At 51.4% G+C, this 14,771-nt stretch overlaps 3 protein-coding genes across 3 annotated transcripts; 1 reads left to right on the top strand and 2 right to left on the bottom strand.

Annotated features, from left to right (window-relative positions):
* Nucleotides 1–62: 62 nt before the first annotated feature.
* J7T55_000415 (dynamin family protein) lies at nucleotides 63–4,704 on the bottom strand (the record flags this gene model as incomplete). The annotated part of the gene is made up of 6 exons (XM_053132531.1): nucleotides 63–506; nucleotides 553–734; nucleotides 1,805–2,305; nucleotides 2,418–2,492; nucleotides 2,564–2,807; nucleotides 2,866–4,704. 6 exons carry the CDS (start codon nucleotides 4,702–4,704, stop codon nucleotides 63–65), a joined length of 3,285 nt encoding a protein of 1,094 aa, XP_052989652.1.
* Nucleotides 4,705–7,429: 2,725 nt separating this feature from the next.
* J7T55_000414 (murein transglycosylase) lies at nucleotides 7,430–8,761 on the top strand (the record flags this gene model as incomplete). Its single annotated transcript, XM_053132530.1, has 1 exon — nucleotides 7,430–8,761. One exon carries the CDS (start codon nucleotides 7,430–7,432, stop codon nucleotides 8,759–8,761), a length of 1,332 nt encoding a protein of 443 aa, XP_052989651.1.
* Nucleotides 8,762–9,153: 392 nt separating this feature from the next.
* J7T55_000413 (uncharacterized protein) lies at nucleotides 9,154–13,928 on the bottom strand (the record flags this gene model as incomplete). The annotated part of the gene is made up of 8 exons (XM_053132528.1): nucleotides 9,154–9,827; nucleotides 9,971–10,749; nucleotides 10,815–11,219; nucleotides 11,303–11,905; nucleotides 11,997–13,302; nucleotides 13,375–13,634; nucleotides 13,709–13,779; nucleotides 13,851–13,928. The coding sequence occupies 8 exons, from the start codon at nucleotides 13,926–13,928 to the stop codon at nucleotides 9,154–9,156; spliced, it is 4,176 nt and encodes a 1,391-aa protein (XP_052989650.1).
* Nucleotides 13,929–14,771: the final 843 nt, after the last annotated feature.

Here is a 14,771-nt window from a genome sequence, read left to right as displayed (position 1 = left end):
TTGGGTTCCGCAGCGTGGTAGAAGAGTCCTCCCTGGAGGTACTTGGAGTTGTTGGCTTCTAATCACATATTACTGCCCTTGTGATTGTTTGTGCCATGCAGAGCCGTGAGCATGCAAATGTCACGTCCTTCTCTAACCCCCTTGTCGAGATCTCGTACCAAAATTACTTCACCCTCTTCGAGGATAATGATATTTCCAACCTGGCACTCAAATAGTGATGTAACACATTGTGACTCAGCAATGGGCGAGTTGATGGATCCCTTCACGGGCATTTCCTCTCGAAGCGAGCAACCATCACTGGCCGTGTTGCCACTGGCTGTGACAGCGTCGTTGAAGGCGATATTTCTGCGCTTTGGTCTTGGTATAATTATGCATATCGAGACAGTGTGGTCCTCAACGGACATGCCTCCATCCTGAAGAGAGAGGATTTGAGGACCCTGGACGATAGGGCCTTGGATGCTGATATGGCGCCGCTCGGCCCATTCGAACATAAAGACTTTCTTTTGCTACCGGTAAGCAGACTTCACCTGGTAGTCGGAGATTAACACGCACCATTTTCTCGTGGAACAGATTATTGAGGTCAATTGCTGGCTGGGGAAGCAGTGGAATTGGTAACCTCAGTAAGTGCGTTCTTCCTTCTGCGTAATTCATGTCCTCGAAATAGCAGACAATCTGCTGCGCCAGTTGCTGGATATCGAGGAGCGTACCGCGGACCTCGATATCCAGCCTCGAATCTAGATGTCTCAATATGAGCATTCGATTACTTGACTCAGGAATAGTGAACTGCGTTTTGGAGGGGAACCTGATTGCGGGGCAAGCCATCGCAGTCGGACTTTCAATGGGGATCATGCTTACTCATCAGGTCCAAACGCCATTGTCAAGGACAAGCGAACTCATGCCCCCCCCCCACCCCCTCTTGTCGAAAATGCTCAACGCACGTGCCATTAGATTGCGCAGGCAAGTTCAGTTGGTGCTCTCAGTGTAAAAGCGCCTTCAGCTGTCCTTGCTCTGCGCAGAAACAGAGAAAAAGAATTATTGTCTGTCGAATTGTACTCAAAAGATGTCTCCTGGAGAACTCGCGTGTAGAATTTCAGTTCCCAAGACTGTAGCCGCGTCCTGCCTTAGGCGGATCATTGTAGATTTTACAGGCAGAGCCGAGCTATTGCAATGGTCTCTATCGCTAAATATGTCTCATCCACGACCCCATTCAAGTTGAGAAACGTGCAATGAACCATATTAACGGACTGATATCGCCTTTTTGCTATTCAGGGCGATCTAATAGCTTCCAAGGTTCAATCCCTCTCCGTCTGGGTACTCCCCAGAGTTGTCAGTGCAATGGTCCAGCTGACGTTTTCTTCTTCCCTTATCAAACCTCAATTGTTGATTAGAGGCCCTCAAATTAGCCCGCTGACTTCAACACCAACGATGCAGTAGAGTAGTCTGACAGTCTAATCTCCTCTGGGGAAAATTTAAAAAAGATTTTTGAAGCACATATATGGTCAAGCCTTTCTCCGAGAACTGATACAAATCCGGTTTCTGGGTGCTTGCGAGCGGGCTCTTCATGGGCTTCCCACTTTGCGTTGATAGATGCGGGAACGTTCTTGACATTCTGCTTAAGCTGGGCGCAGTTGGTACCTCCATCTATCAATAGGTATTAGCCCACAATACCTTCCCCCAAAGGCACTATGTCATTGTGGTAACTTTTCGCAAGACTAAGATGCTCTTGGCGGGTCCGACGAGAAGGAAAATAGCGATTTGGGTGGGGCTCCAGACGACCCCCCTGTGGTAGAAACGTTGGACGTACTTGATGGAGTCGGCGCAAGGTGAGCGAAGGGATTTCCTGAAGAGGCATTGGTTTTATTGTTCACCGACGATGAAGCCCCAGCGTTACCGCCAAGTGTTTTCCCAAAAACTGTTTGAGACGCACTGCTCGATGAAATGAATGATGCAAAGGGGTTGGGGTTGCCATTTGGTTGTGTTGCCGTACTTCCAAAGGCCGGAGATGGTGTGGCATCGAAACCAAATATTCCACCTGACCGTGGCTTGTTATCGCCCGGAGTTGGGGATGGAGTCGCCGCGTTGGTAGCAAATATCATACTCGTTTTCCCAGAGGATGAGGCTGAGCCAGTTGTCTTTCCAGTACCAGTGCCTGTAGCTGGGTTATTGAACAAGGAACCATTGCTTGTAGCGGACGGTGTCGTCGACGTAATCGCCAATTTAGAGAAGCTCTTTCCAAGCGATGAACTGCCAAACAATCCGATACCCGGCGGCGCCGCATTTGAAGTGCTTTCCGGAGCTTGGGACACTAAGACCGGCATCAACGTTGTCAGTCCGCCGCCATCAGCATCGCCATTTGCGCGATGCTTAGTAGCTCTCGACGCCATGAAAGAAGGGTGGGGGGCTAAATAATGGCTTACCGGCACTGTTCGAACTTCCCTGTGCACGGACGTTTTGTCGCGGCGATTGTGGTGCTGCTTGCGCGGAAGAAGAAACTGGTGCCGTCTTAGTATTGGTCGAATATTCTTTTTCTATGAATTAAGCAGGGTTTGGCTGTGAAACTCACCCCTTGCTGTTGCTCTAGGCCTGTATCGACGGCATTGCTCAAGCCCTTGCTGGAGAACTTTGATGTCCTTCTGGAGCTGAGACCTGTAGCTACGAATCTCTTGAGACTCAGCAGCAAACTTTGCTAGCTTTTCATTGTCCATATCGTTCACAAGTCTTGGCGTGAAGAGGTTGGGAAGATCCTGAATCAGACAACTCTCGATAGACAGGTTGATCAAGTTGTCCGTGAACGTTCGGAGCGCCATCTGAAAGGACTAAGTCAGCGGGGTTGCCTGTTTGCCCGTTTGGAAGAGCCAAGCTTACATCGTAAAATGTTTGCATCGTGTGAATAATACGCTCGGTCCCAAAGTCATCGCTGGGTTGTGACAAAATCGCAACACCCCTCTGCTCTTCCAAATTAGTTCCGGATTCTGATGGGGCGGCGGTGCGCTCAGCTGCTGCCTTTCCAATGGCCTCTTGAAAATCAGCATCAAGAGGTCGTGCGTATCCCTCCTTGAATGGCCGCAGGAGTTCTTCCAGCTTAACTGAGAGCAGCCGTTCCTTTTCATTGAAGAAACTATTCACGAAAGTGGACAAAATGGCATCTGTCGTGTTGTTTGAGCTGGGCGGTCCGACGATGTGCTCAAATGCTTCGTCGACAAAGACCCTAACAACTTTGGTGACTTCCTCATGATGAACCTGAGCAATGCGCTCCCACGGTTTTGACTGTCTCTGGAAGAGTTGCATCACGATGTCCATGTTAACATATCCTGGGAACTCTGTGCCCTGATTCGCCGCCGCCTGACCTTCCAACTCGGCAGATAGCTCTGTCCAGGTAACAAGTTCAGGGCGAGGGAGATCGTCGATGTATAGGTCGAGATACTCTTCAAGATATTCAGGTGTCGAAAGCTGTTGTGAAGTATCATAGCGACTGCCAGAAACCTTCTGGGCGGATCCAATGTCAAGCAAGACGTGTCGGATAGCCCGGCTGAAATTCCGGAGCTTGGATCTTAATTTCCGCTCCGTACCATTGAAGCCGCCGAAGAACGGGTCATTGTAATGCCCCCGAATGCCATCGCCTACCAATCTCTGGAAGTTACTGGCGATGTCAAGAAGGTAGGCTCTCATATCTTCCGGACTATTTCTGGGCTGTCCCAATCGGCCTAGCTCAGCCTCTCGGTCAGAAAGCTTGTCTTGTATGTCTTGAACAACGAATGGAAGGCTTCTCTTGATATGTTCAAGCAATACACGACTCAATTTCGCTCGTAAAGCCGCAACCCCACGATTTGCCGTAGGAATTGAGCCCCAAACACCTGCCCCGAAGAATTTGTCTTCAACCGTATCGCGGGGACCGAGATCCGTTTCGTAGTCTCCTCGATTGCGCAACACATGCCAACCAAGTCCCAAGTTGTGGACGGCCTCGCGACCTCGGATAAGTTGCAAGTACTCTTGTTCGCTGGGGGATCCCGGCGGTAGAAGATCTGGCTTAGTCACGACACCAAGAGTCCTTGTCTTAGCAGGGTCGTGTTTCGCAGCCTTTTTCATGACGACTTGGTTGGCTAGCTGGTTGTTGGCGGCGATGACTGTAAGAATGATGCTGTTTGGCTTCTTCATGTAGCTTTCGACCAGCTCCATGACCGTCGCCATACCTTCAGTTGACTGTGTCGATGTTTCGTTGTGGAAAATTCCTGGAAGGTCGACCAGCGTAAGAGGGTACATGTCGGGACCTTGGATCTCTAGACGCAGGACATCCTTAGAGAACTCGCGGCCGGTCCCAGAGATTCCCATTTCATCTTTTGCATCACTGATGATCTTGTCGATATCTGCTTGGTTGAAATCCGCAACTTGCAACGAATGGGCCGGCTTGGTGCTATCCGCGAATTGGATAGTTGCAGTCACACATCTTCGACTGCCTGGGCGGAGAACTAGCTCAGTTGCAAATCGGGTGCAGAGACCCCCTTGAACTGGAAAATGAACGTGTGATATGGCTTCTAGCACAGACGACTTTCCGGACGACTGGTCTCCAACGACAATGATTTGTGGTAGGTTAACTATTTTCCCGACGCCCAGGGAAGACAACTTGTCGGCGGTATCAAAGAGCGTCCTGGTCTCAATACTGTTCAACTCATCAAGAGCTGTGGAGTCAAGAGTGATCTGTTCCATGGTGATTCGATGTTGTGAGAATGTGGCGTTGTTTGAGAAATGAATGGGAGCGCATGGGCGGTATCGTAGTTTTGAGTGTCTCTGTTGCTCTTCAAAAGTTGCCAGCAAAAATGTGGGCTCATCAGGGAACAACATCCCTTTTAGTCGACAGACATCGGACTGTTGGTTGTTGAAAAGAGTGGCGCAGCCGAATGTCACTTTGATCTGACACAGCTGAAATGCAGGAGGCCACACCAACCCCTGTCACTGATAACTACGGCGGCAAGACAACAAGACATTTAGAATGGAGACAAAAGGTCGAAATGATGCTGATTGCTGAATCCCTCGTTGCTTTGCCAGACTTGACTTTTGAAGGCTTGAGGCATCCATCTAATTGATTGAATCCTGGGAGGATTGAGCTTGGACCATCGTTGCTAGTACCATCTAAATAAAAACTACTTCGTTATCAAATAGGTGCGGCCAGTGGGTAACATTGAACAAAATAAAGTGCTTCACCGGTGTTACGATTCAAGTGTTGGCTGCAGGTCAAAGTATGGGCCAGCAACGGCAAGACACCAGTGTGGATCTAGTCGAGGTCCCTCCAGTGTGAATCCTCAAAGGGTTGCTGTGCGCAGGTTAGTGCAATGGACCAGATGAAGTCGGCAGCATCATTTGAATTTACTTCGCAGTTTCTCCAGTATTTCAAATGCTTCCTGGAGTCAGAGATCTAGTAGGCACCATTTACACAAGACTTGGTACAGATATGATTGAAGTTGGTTCACGTGGTCACGGTGTCTTGTTCTGACTCCTTGATTTTGGTCAGAAGCCATAGAACGCGCAGGTCACGAAATGGACCAACAGCCGACTGGGCTCCCGGGAGCCTGATGTCCAATACATCAATCGGGAAAGATAGAGGGACCCTTCATGACTCAGGAGGTCACATAATATGTATCGCTAAGATGACTAAGGAAAATGGATCAGCCTTGTCCTGCTTAGATCGCTAAATCGTTGCGACAAAGTGAACAATTCGAACGATTCGGGAATGAGGATCTTGACATATAAGGGCCCAATCATTGCAAGTAGATAGCATTTCATAGGCAATTTTCACTCGTCAATTTTGAGTATTCAGTCCAACATCGAAACAGCCTCACAGCTGGTGAACAATACCGTTGTGAAGTTTGTTGAATATCAAGACCCTTTGACACTATCACTGCTACCATAAGCCCGACAGGTTACGTAGTAGACCCTAAAACTTTTCAGTGAGATCATTGACTATTGACTAAGAGACTTCAAGGCCAAACCATCCCACATGCCCTCAGCTTGATACAACCAACATATCCATCATGTGATTGGCTTGATTGCCCTCTACCCCCACCCCTCGGCTAGAGAGCCTTAAGCCCCGCTAGAAATATTGATTATCAAGTTTCCGGATGCTCCATTGGTTAATGGCCTGTCTTCTGGGTTATACACTGGAATGAGCTGTGGCTCCTTTATCCTATATCTTCGGCGTGGAGCTTGGCACATTGATTAATAACGACCAGGTATAGGTTTCAATTCCGTGCCGACTGCCCGGAGGTAAGTTTACGTTTTGTGGAACATTCCAACCAAGCCGCAGGCGCGCGACGTGGTCTGGTTGACATATGCACCTCGGGCTTTTAACCACCGGCTTAACCAAGCGGCGTGCTCGGCCTGGGACAAGTTCAGGCCGAGCTCCCAAGTGATGATTGATCAACTCATACTCGCCCCTCGCTCACTTAAGAGCTCAGCCCAAACTTGTTCCGGGCTGGGGGAGGGGGTCACTAGAATTTGGGGGGGGGGGTGGCATATAAAGGTAAATATTAGGACTGCGAGGTGTCTCTTTGAGACTAGAGCAAGATGGGACCCTGGGCAGAGGGATTGTAATCAACACAACGCTTTGGTGTGACTACTAAGTAATTTGGTTTTTGAATATATGTTGCCTAAGCTCTTTCATATCTCTTGCTATAGAACCTCGTGAAAAGAGGAAAGGGTTGTAACCTTTCTGTCCCCGCGCAGTCTGTACTTCGCTATAAAAAAAGAAGAAGAAGAAGAAGGCAAAGGCGGGGTTAGCACGCCCTGGGCAGTAGGCAATCTGCGCTGTTAGGGAAGATTATAGGCGTTATAGGCTAAGTAAGCCTTTTCATCGATGTCGGCCTGATCATATGCATGGATTCAGCTGCAGTAGGTAGTCTAATTAGATTCGATGAGGAAATATGTCATGCCAGTGACTTGAAGTACACTGCACCGGAGAATTTCGAAAGCTTGTTTCCGTAGTTCCCGCATAAATGATCCCGAATACATTAAAAATTGCGGGGCTTTAACGCTCCAGCAATGTCGCTTGAGGTGGTATCCCGCCTGTCACCTTCCTAATTAATCATGGAACAACTTGGGGTCCTGGCCCTAAAGAGTCAGAAGGCTACAACCGTATGTTGCATAATACTCTGAAACACGGGCTCCATTGTTACATTAGAGCAATAGAATGACTATATTCGCAAAATTAGAGCCGAAGCAATTTAGCAGTAGACCGTCGTGAGTGTGATAAAGACGTACGAGTGGACAAGTTGTGGACGGATCAATTTTTGCGAATCCCGGACAAATTCAGCGCAGGCCGTTATGGCTTGATGAGACCTCAAGCACACAAAATGGATTATAAAGAAGTCCATTCTCTTGGCGCACGCATCGGCTGCAGAAATGGTCTTGTTTGGTTTCTGTTCTATTCTATTCAACGATGCTTCACTCCATCATCGCCGCTCTTGCGCTCCTGAGCTGCCTTGCTCAGGGGCAGCTTTCTGGCAAGGTAGGGCCTACCACAACCTTCGCAGCCAAAGCAGCAAACAAAGTCTGTAACGTCCTGGATTATGGCGCCAAAGCTGACGGAACGACCGATCTCGGCCCAGCTCTCACAAGCGCTTGGGCTGATTGCAAGAAAGGCGGCCTAGTCTACATCCCCCCGGGTACCTTTGCTATGAGTACATGGGCGTCCCTCAAAAGTGGTCAGGGATCAGCGCTACAGCTTGATGGCATCATCCAAAGGACGGGCACTGCTGGTGGCAACATGATTTCCTTCCAGGGCTGCGATGACCTCGAGATATTCAGCGGCAACTCCAAAGGTGCAATGCAGGGCTTCGGATACCAATTTATTTCGCAAGGAAACTATGGCCCTCGCTTTATACGTTTAACGGATGTGACAAACTTCTCCATGCACGGATTTGCACTCATCGACTCGGCTTCATACTACTTAGTTTTCGACAGTTCCAGCAACGGGGAAATATATAACATGATCCTACGGGGCATCAGCATAGGCGAGACCGACGGTATTGACATCTGGGGCAATAATATCTGGGTCCACGACGTGGAAATCACCAATGGAGATGAATGTGTCACAATCAAGTCGCCAGCCAAGAACATCCTCGTCGAAGACGTCCACTGCAACATCAGTGGCGGCTGTGCAATCGGTTCCCTCGGCCTTGGTACACAGATCTCTACTGTGCAATATAGGAATATCTACCTTAACCAAGCCGATGGGGCGTATGTCAAGACAAACGGCGGCAACGGCACGGTAGACTCGATCATCTGGGAAAACATCATCAATAATGGCGGTGCATACGTCTTGGCTGTCAACGAAGCCTGGGGAAAGGACAACGGCGGGGTGGGCGTCCAACTCAGCAATCTTACATTCAGGAACTGGCATGGCTACAACAGTGATTCCAAGCGCCCAACGATCAGACTGCAGTGCGACGACTCGGTCCCCTGCCACGACATCACCGTGGATAACGTCAATCTTTGGACTAGCGACGGCAGTAAGCAGGTAACCTGGGTATGCCAAAGCGCCTACGGTACTGGAGCTTGTCTGCGCAAGTCAGGTACTGCCTCGTACGCCGCCAGCTACACGACGATCAGTACGGCGCCAGCCTATGCCGCAGCGACCATGGCGAACGATCTCAAGAGCCCTTTTCCCAGCACGACATCCTTCACGATTCCCCCTGTTCCAACCACATTCTATCCTGGAAAAGCACCAGCCTCTACCCTCCTTAGCCTGTCAGGACCTGGCCGCCGCTGATTTGTCATGTGGTATTACCGAGACCTAGGTGGAACTTGTCGATGGTTACTAGTCGTAAGAGATGATTCTAATTGGATGTTGAGATAGACGCCTTGGGTTGTAACCTGCTTGGGGTTGAAAAGTTTGAACAAAATAACATATTCGATTCAGCAGGAAAATCATTCAGTTGTACATATTCAGCCGACATACTCTTGAATACTTCAAAACACCGGAAGCATACCCTAATCAGCTTTTGACACCCTTTGCCCATGTCGCTGTTCCTTTTGGTCCGTTTCAGGAAGATTCTATCATTTCAAAACCGTGGTGAACCTGATTCAGACGTGTGATGTCAGCGATATAATATCATTCAGACCCCTCAGTTGATACCACAACTACACAGAAATGACTATCCATCACTCAGAGGGCAGCTCAGCCGCCTGTCTCCCATGGTCGGGCAGCTCGGCTATTAAGTCCTCCCCAAATCGCCTGGGTTGTTTGTCAAGACCACCAACACCACTGAAAGATGTGCTGCCAGTTGAGCTTCGCGAGGCTAGAGTGTACGTTGTCATCGGGCTGACACTGTCCGCAGACAGTGGACTAGGAGATGTTGACATTGTTGAGACCCTGTCGGTCGACGCATTCCCTCCTGCGCCCCGTTGCTCACCCACCAAGACAGATGACTGTCCTATACTTTCACCGGGCACTGTTGTCACTTCTTTGACCGCTGTACCCACATTTTCCTCGTTGATCAGCCTCCTTGGAAAGCCGGAGATGGGCAGAGCTGTTGACGTCGTTGCTCCGGACGAGTATGAGGCCATTTGCAGCGATAGCGAGATCCTTGTCGCTGAGTGCTTTTTGTCGACAGCTGTGGTGATGGTCAGCGGTTCGATTTCGAAGTATCCCGCCTGCTCCATATCCATGATGAAGGCGCCCGATAGAACGATTTGCCTTTTTTGCCTCGTATCACCATCGATATCATCTTCGACCAGGAAGTATGGTCGGAAGTCGCCTATACAGCGTGATCTCAGGAATGAGCCGAGTGCCATGAGTTCTGGTGAAGACTGGCGGAAACGGCAGAATAGCGAGCCTGTGAAAGAATTAGCCATGGGAGCTCCTCACCAATCTTTCGATCCAAGCACGGCTCCATCCAAGGTCGGCCTTTACCTGTGCAAGCATATCCTGTCGTACTTTGCCTCACCGATCCAGCTTCCGTCTCGAAAAAGAACGTACTCGCCACCAACCGGTGCGCAGCCAATGTGACGATATCCGCCATACCCTCCTGCTGAAGCGCCCTCTCAACATCCCGCTCGAGCTCTTCAATCTTCTGGGCGTCCTCGAACCTGGGTATTTGCGAGGCCAGCACCTCAGGACATATACGGCTGTACCGGCCAGTATGACTCTCTTTTCTCCCAGCAACGAACTCCTCCCACGCCTGCTCACTCTTCCTGTGGTTGTACATCCCGTCGCTTTTACTCGGCGCCTGATCCTGCACTTGCTCGTGCGCCTTACCCTTTGTTGTCTCTCTAGGCGCAAATGAGAGAAGGAGCGGCGTCTTAGGGTCGCGCACAAAAATACCCGTCTGCACTTGACTGGCCTGGTCAGATAAACTAGCCGACGCGCTGTCGACACGCTTGTAGTTGCCAACGCCGCCGCGACCTGAGCGGACGATCTGCCCACTCACGATCGGCATCGAAGCGCTCTTGTTCACATGTGGCCTGCGGGACCCCGTGGTTGAGGAGACGTCAGTGCCCGCGATGGAGCGGGAAGAGCGTGACACGGGCCTTGACAGGAGGTCGGAAGCTGTCTTCTCCCCCTCAACTCTGCCCGTACCGATCGAGAGCATGATGTCCGGCGGCAGGTCTGCCACGTCTGACCAGATGGACCGCATCTCGCTGTGGGCTACCCGGGCTGGGCAGCTGTGAGACTTGGACCCATCGATGTACTCGGTGTTTGTGTCTGGGGCGACAAATGGTTTGAAAAATGGGGACGCCGCTGATGTTGCGCGAGTTCTATGGGCGGGAAGTCAGATTATAGTTGTCCTTTGTCTCACTCAACTCAATGGACTCCAACTCACACTTCCCAGACTTTCAATTTCTTCGACGGCACATCTGACCGGATGAACTGATATGGTGCGGCCTTCCCTGTGGAGTCTGGCCGGTTGTAGTTGGCAAACACAACGGACTGATGATTCAACGCACTCATTGCCGTCACGGCCACCTTTACTGATGTGTTCAGGTTGTGGCGAGACCGTGAGCCGCCAAAGAAGGGTGTCTCAGAGAAGTATCTCTTGAGCACCCTCTCCAGCGGTTGGGTTTTGAACACACTGCCGTGATACATCTTAGATAGCGTTCCGATCAACGGCACACTCTGCAACTCGCGCGGCGTGAAGGCCTCTCTGCAGATATCCTTGAACTTCTCCATAGTTGCTTCGACGGTCCATCTTTTCACCCCCAGCGCGATCGCGATAATTCCGCCGGTGCTAGATTAGGTAGCAGTATGAGCGCCTTCTTTTCACAACAGGAATTCAAGACATCAGGTCGAAACTATATGGGGAAGACTCACTTTGTCCCAACCATCAGGTCAAAAAACAACTGAATCGGCAGCCCCGGCCCAAGTAGCCTCTCAATCTCCCTCAGCACATGCAACTGCACAATTCCTCTGATGCCCCCACCATCAAGAGACAGCACCCTTACGCCCGCCCGCGCCGGCTTGACAGCCACCGTCCACGGCGGCTCAGCAATGATGTCGCCTACATGCAGCGGGCAGCGGCTAATCTCAATACACGTTCGCGACGCGCGCGTGCCGTACAGCTCCATACATGGCAGACACAAGACATGGCCGCAGGGGAGGGCGCACTCAGGCAACTCACGCAGGCAAGACAGGCAGGCCGAGTGGCTGACGAAGGCGGTGGCGCCGTCGGCATCTAGGACACGGTAGAAGTCATTGAGGCGCTCACGGTGCAGCAGCGCGGCTGTGGTGAGCTCCGTCTTGGCCGGGAAGGCCTGGCTCAGCTTCGACATGGCGCCCTCGATAGCCTCGAGGCTGCGCCGGATCAGAGCCGTCCATTCAGGCTGGAAGGTCTCCAGGTTGAGAGTTGATTGGTAGCTTCCATTTGCTATGATTTTGCCTTGTACATTTTGGTGGCCTTTGGGGTTGTGGCCTGATCTGTATTTGCATATTGGGTAAGCTATGCTCCTTCACTCTCGTATCATATCACATCACATTACATGCATTGCATCTGGGAGTGAGCACTCACCTCACGTTGCAGCATCGGCCAGCGTCGCCAAAGCTTGGATTTGAAAAGCTGCATGGCCAATACATGTCTGAGAACGTCTGCAGGGCCGCAGTGCAAGGCTTGGCATACTTGTCGTCCAGCAGCCTCGTCGCCGTTCCCAGAAGGTTTTGTCGTACGGCGTCTAGCATGATACACGAAGCTATCATAGGCCCCATAGCGAGGAAGATTTGCCTCGCGTCTTCCTTGAGCACTGTCTTGGTGGAGTTGTCCCTTATGGAGAGCGCCAGACTCAGCACATTGCCCTGAAAGTTCCGAGGGATGGGAAACTTCCTCAGTGCCTCCCGCACAAAGTCGAATGGAGCGTCTAGGGTCTTGGTGAAGTGGTCATACGCCGCCTGCAGGTAGCCCTGCAGCTTCTCCGCGGTCGCAAGCATGCGCAGCTGCCTCTTCGTCGCATGGGAGGCAGCGCACCGGCCACGGACAAGCTCCATAAGCTTGCCGGCCTGCTCGTCCATAAGCATGTACGAGCCGCCCTTATGTGGCACACGTACGACGCTAACAGAAGCATAGTAGCAAGCCAGCAGCTCAGACGTATTTGTGATCTTCCTCCCACGCCGCGCCCACGCCCGCACATGCTCTTGCAGCGCCGGCTCGCGATGGACCGCGTCATGAATGTCGGAGAGGAGCATCTCGGTAGCACTGGTGACGTCCCACTCGCGGGCATCCACGTCCTCGGTTGCATTGAGCACTATGACAGCATGCGGAAGCGCCGGCTGGTTCAGCGACGCATCGATGCTGCGTTGTCCCCACCGAATCAGCTTGTCCAGAACCGTCGACTCGAAGGCGCGCGGGTTTCGCAGCACGAAGACGACCACGTCGGAGAATGTGTAGAGAATACGCGGGTACAGCTGCGAGACTGCGAACTCGCGCTTACGTGTCTGGGGCGTCCTGGCCCACGCGATAGTCCGCTTTGAGCTGTGCCGGGACCGGACATATCTGCTGTAATCGTCCTCGGCCCTGGCTGCTCGATCATAGGGCGGCGGAGCTGCCGAGGTTTGCTGGCGGGCGGCTGGCCTTGGATCCTGGGACTGATGGTGCCTCAACTGTTTCGGCATGGCCTCCCCGCCGTTCAGACCCTCGCAGTCGACGAAGAGGAGTGGGTTTGTGCTGAATGCGCTGGATGGGTCCGCGTAGATGTGCACATCGCCAGTGGTCGCGGTACGGTCGTAGTTGGACGACGTCACTGGCGAATAGTACCTAGACCCATCTGCGGAGCCTGATGCTTGACGGTCTATAAGCATTTTGATCAATGTGCTCTTGCCCGCACCTGTAAGTAAGTCAGATATGGCATACGTAGTTGGAAACAGTATGGAATCTTGATATCAGCAAATACACTAACCTGTCTCACCGATCACGGATACAAGTTGCGGATAAATGTCTGACGAACCATTGGCAACGAGTTCGCTCATGATGGCAGCAAAACGGCCGTAGTCGTAGAACATGGACTGCCCTGACGAGTCCCGACCGAAGCCGAACCAAGTGGTATCTTCATCCTCCAGCAGCTCAAATGCATGCTCGGCCTCTGTCCGCGTGGGCTCGAGGATCTGACGGAGAGTGTGGACCACAGCTGGGTCTGCCTTCTCATGAGGTTTCCCATTCCTAGTAAAATGGCGGGATTCTCAGCCCACCGTGAACTTATGGGTTTGGTGACGGATGTGTATGTTGCAACTTACCATCCAACAGCTCCAGGGGCATGAAGAACCCACTCCGACCAACATTTCTGGCAGAAAGCGAGATTATTGCACTATAAAGGGTCAGGTTTTTGCCTCTTGTTTACTTGCACCGCACATCCACGTCAGAACGCAGGGTCCTTACCTGGATGCATGTGAATCGCCTCTCGTCCGTGACGCCGCAAGTCTGGCAAGGCTGCACCTCGGGAACGGACCCGGACATGCTGGCTGGCTGGCTGGCTGGCTTACAGACAGAACCACGTCAAGTACAAAGCACGGGTCTCAAGCTAGTTTGGCTCATGTTATGTAACAGAAACAGCGGCAGGACTCGAGAAGTTCGGCCGTCCATGGGGAGATTGAGTTTTCTTTCAGCCGCTTAGTAGGCGACAGCCCCTCGGGTTTGCTGCGTTTCCACGTGTTCTGTTACACAATATAAGACATGCAGGCTTGGCGCAGGTTGGGTGGTCAGAAGGCGGTGCTGAAAAAGTACTTTTACGGCGGTCTCAGCTGCGCATGCTGCAGTCTGGCGAGAGGGCTTGACTGCACTAGGGCGGAAACAGATGAGCTGTGGCGTACAAATATGCACGCCGGGGCGCTTACAATCTTCCGGATAAGCATGGGGATCGTAAGAGGTCAGGATGTGCATATCTGGTGAGGATTCTTGTTGGCGTATGCTGCTGACCTTATTTCGATGTGGTCGTCGACGTCTGCTGTTCATCTCACCGCCCCGGCAAACGGTTTTGTGGTTTCCGAGTTTCCCTTCAGCACATCTGAGCGCTGTCTTGTAGTGATAGCTCACAACGCTTCAAAAGTGATATTTGCAAACAAAGCTCTGTTCATTGAGTAGAAACGATTTAACTAATTTTTGAAGATTTAACAAGGATGTCTTTTCCAAAAGTTTACGCATATATATGCTTTAGTGCTAAGATCGCACATTACGGTCAATTGGTGCCTCTCAGTATTTGACCAGATTGAATTGGTGCCGGCAAACGACACCTGTCGCTTGCTAAAGACAAAATTTGGCGCTACAAAGGTTCAACATGTCATATGGGCTCTCAAGAGCCCT

This window comes from Diaporthe amygdali, assembly GCF_026229845.1.
Source record: "Diaporthe amygdali strain CAA958 chromosome Unknown NODE_31_length_594919_cov_65_084759, whole genome shotgun sequence".
Taxonomy (NCBI): domain Eukaryota; kingdom Fungi; phylum Ascomycota; class Sordariomycetes; order Diaporthales; family Diaporthaceae; genus Diaporthe; species Diaporthe amygdali.
This window is presented reverse-complemented; position numbering and strand designations above follow the sequence as displayed.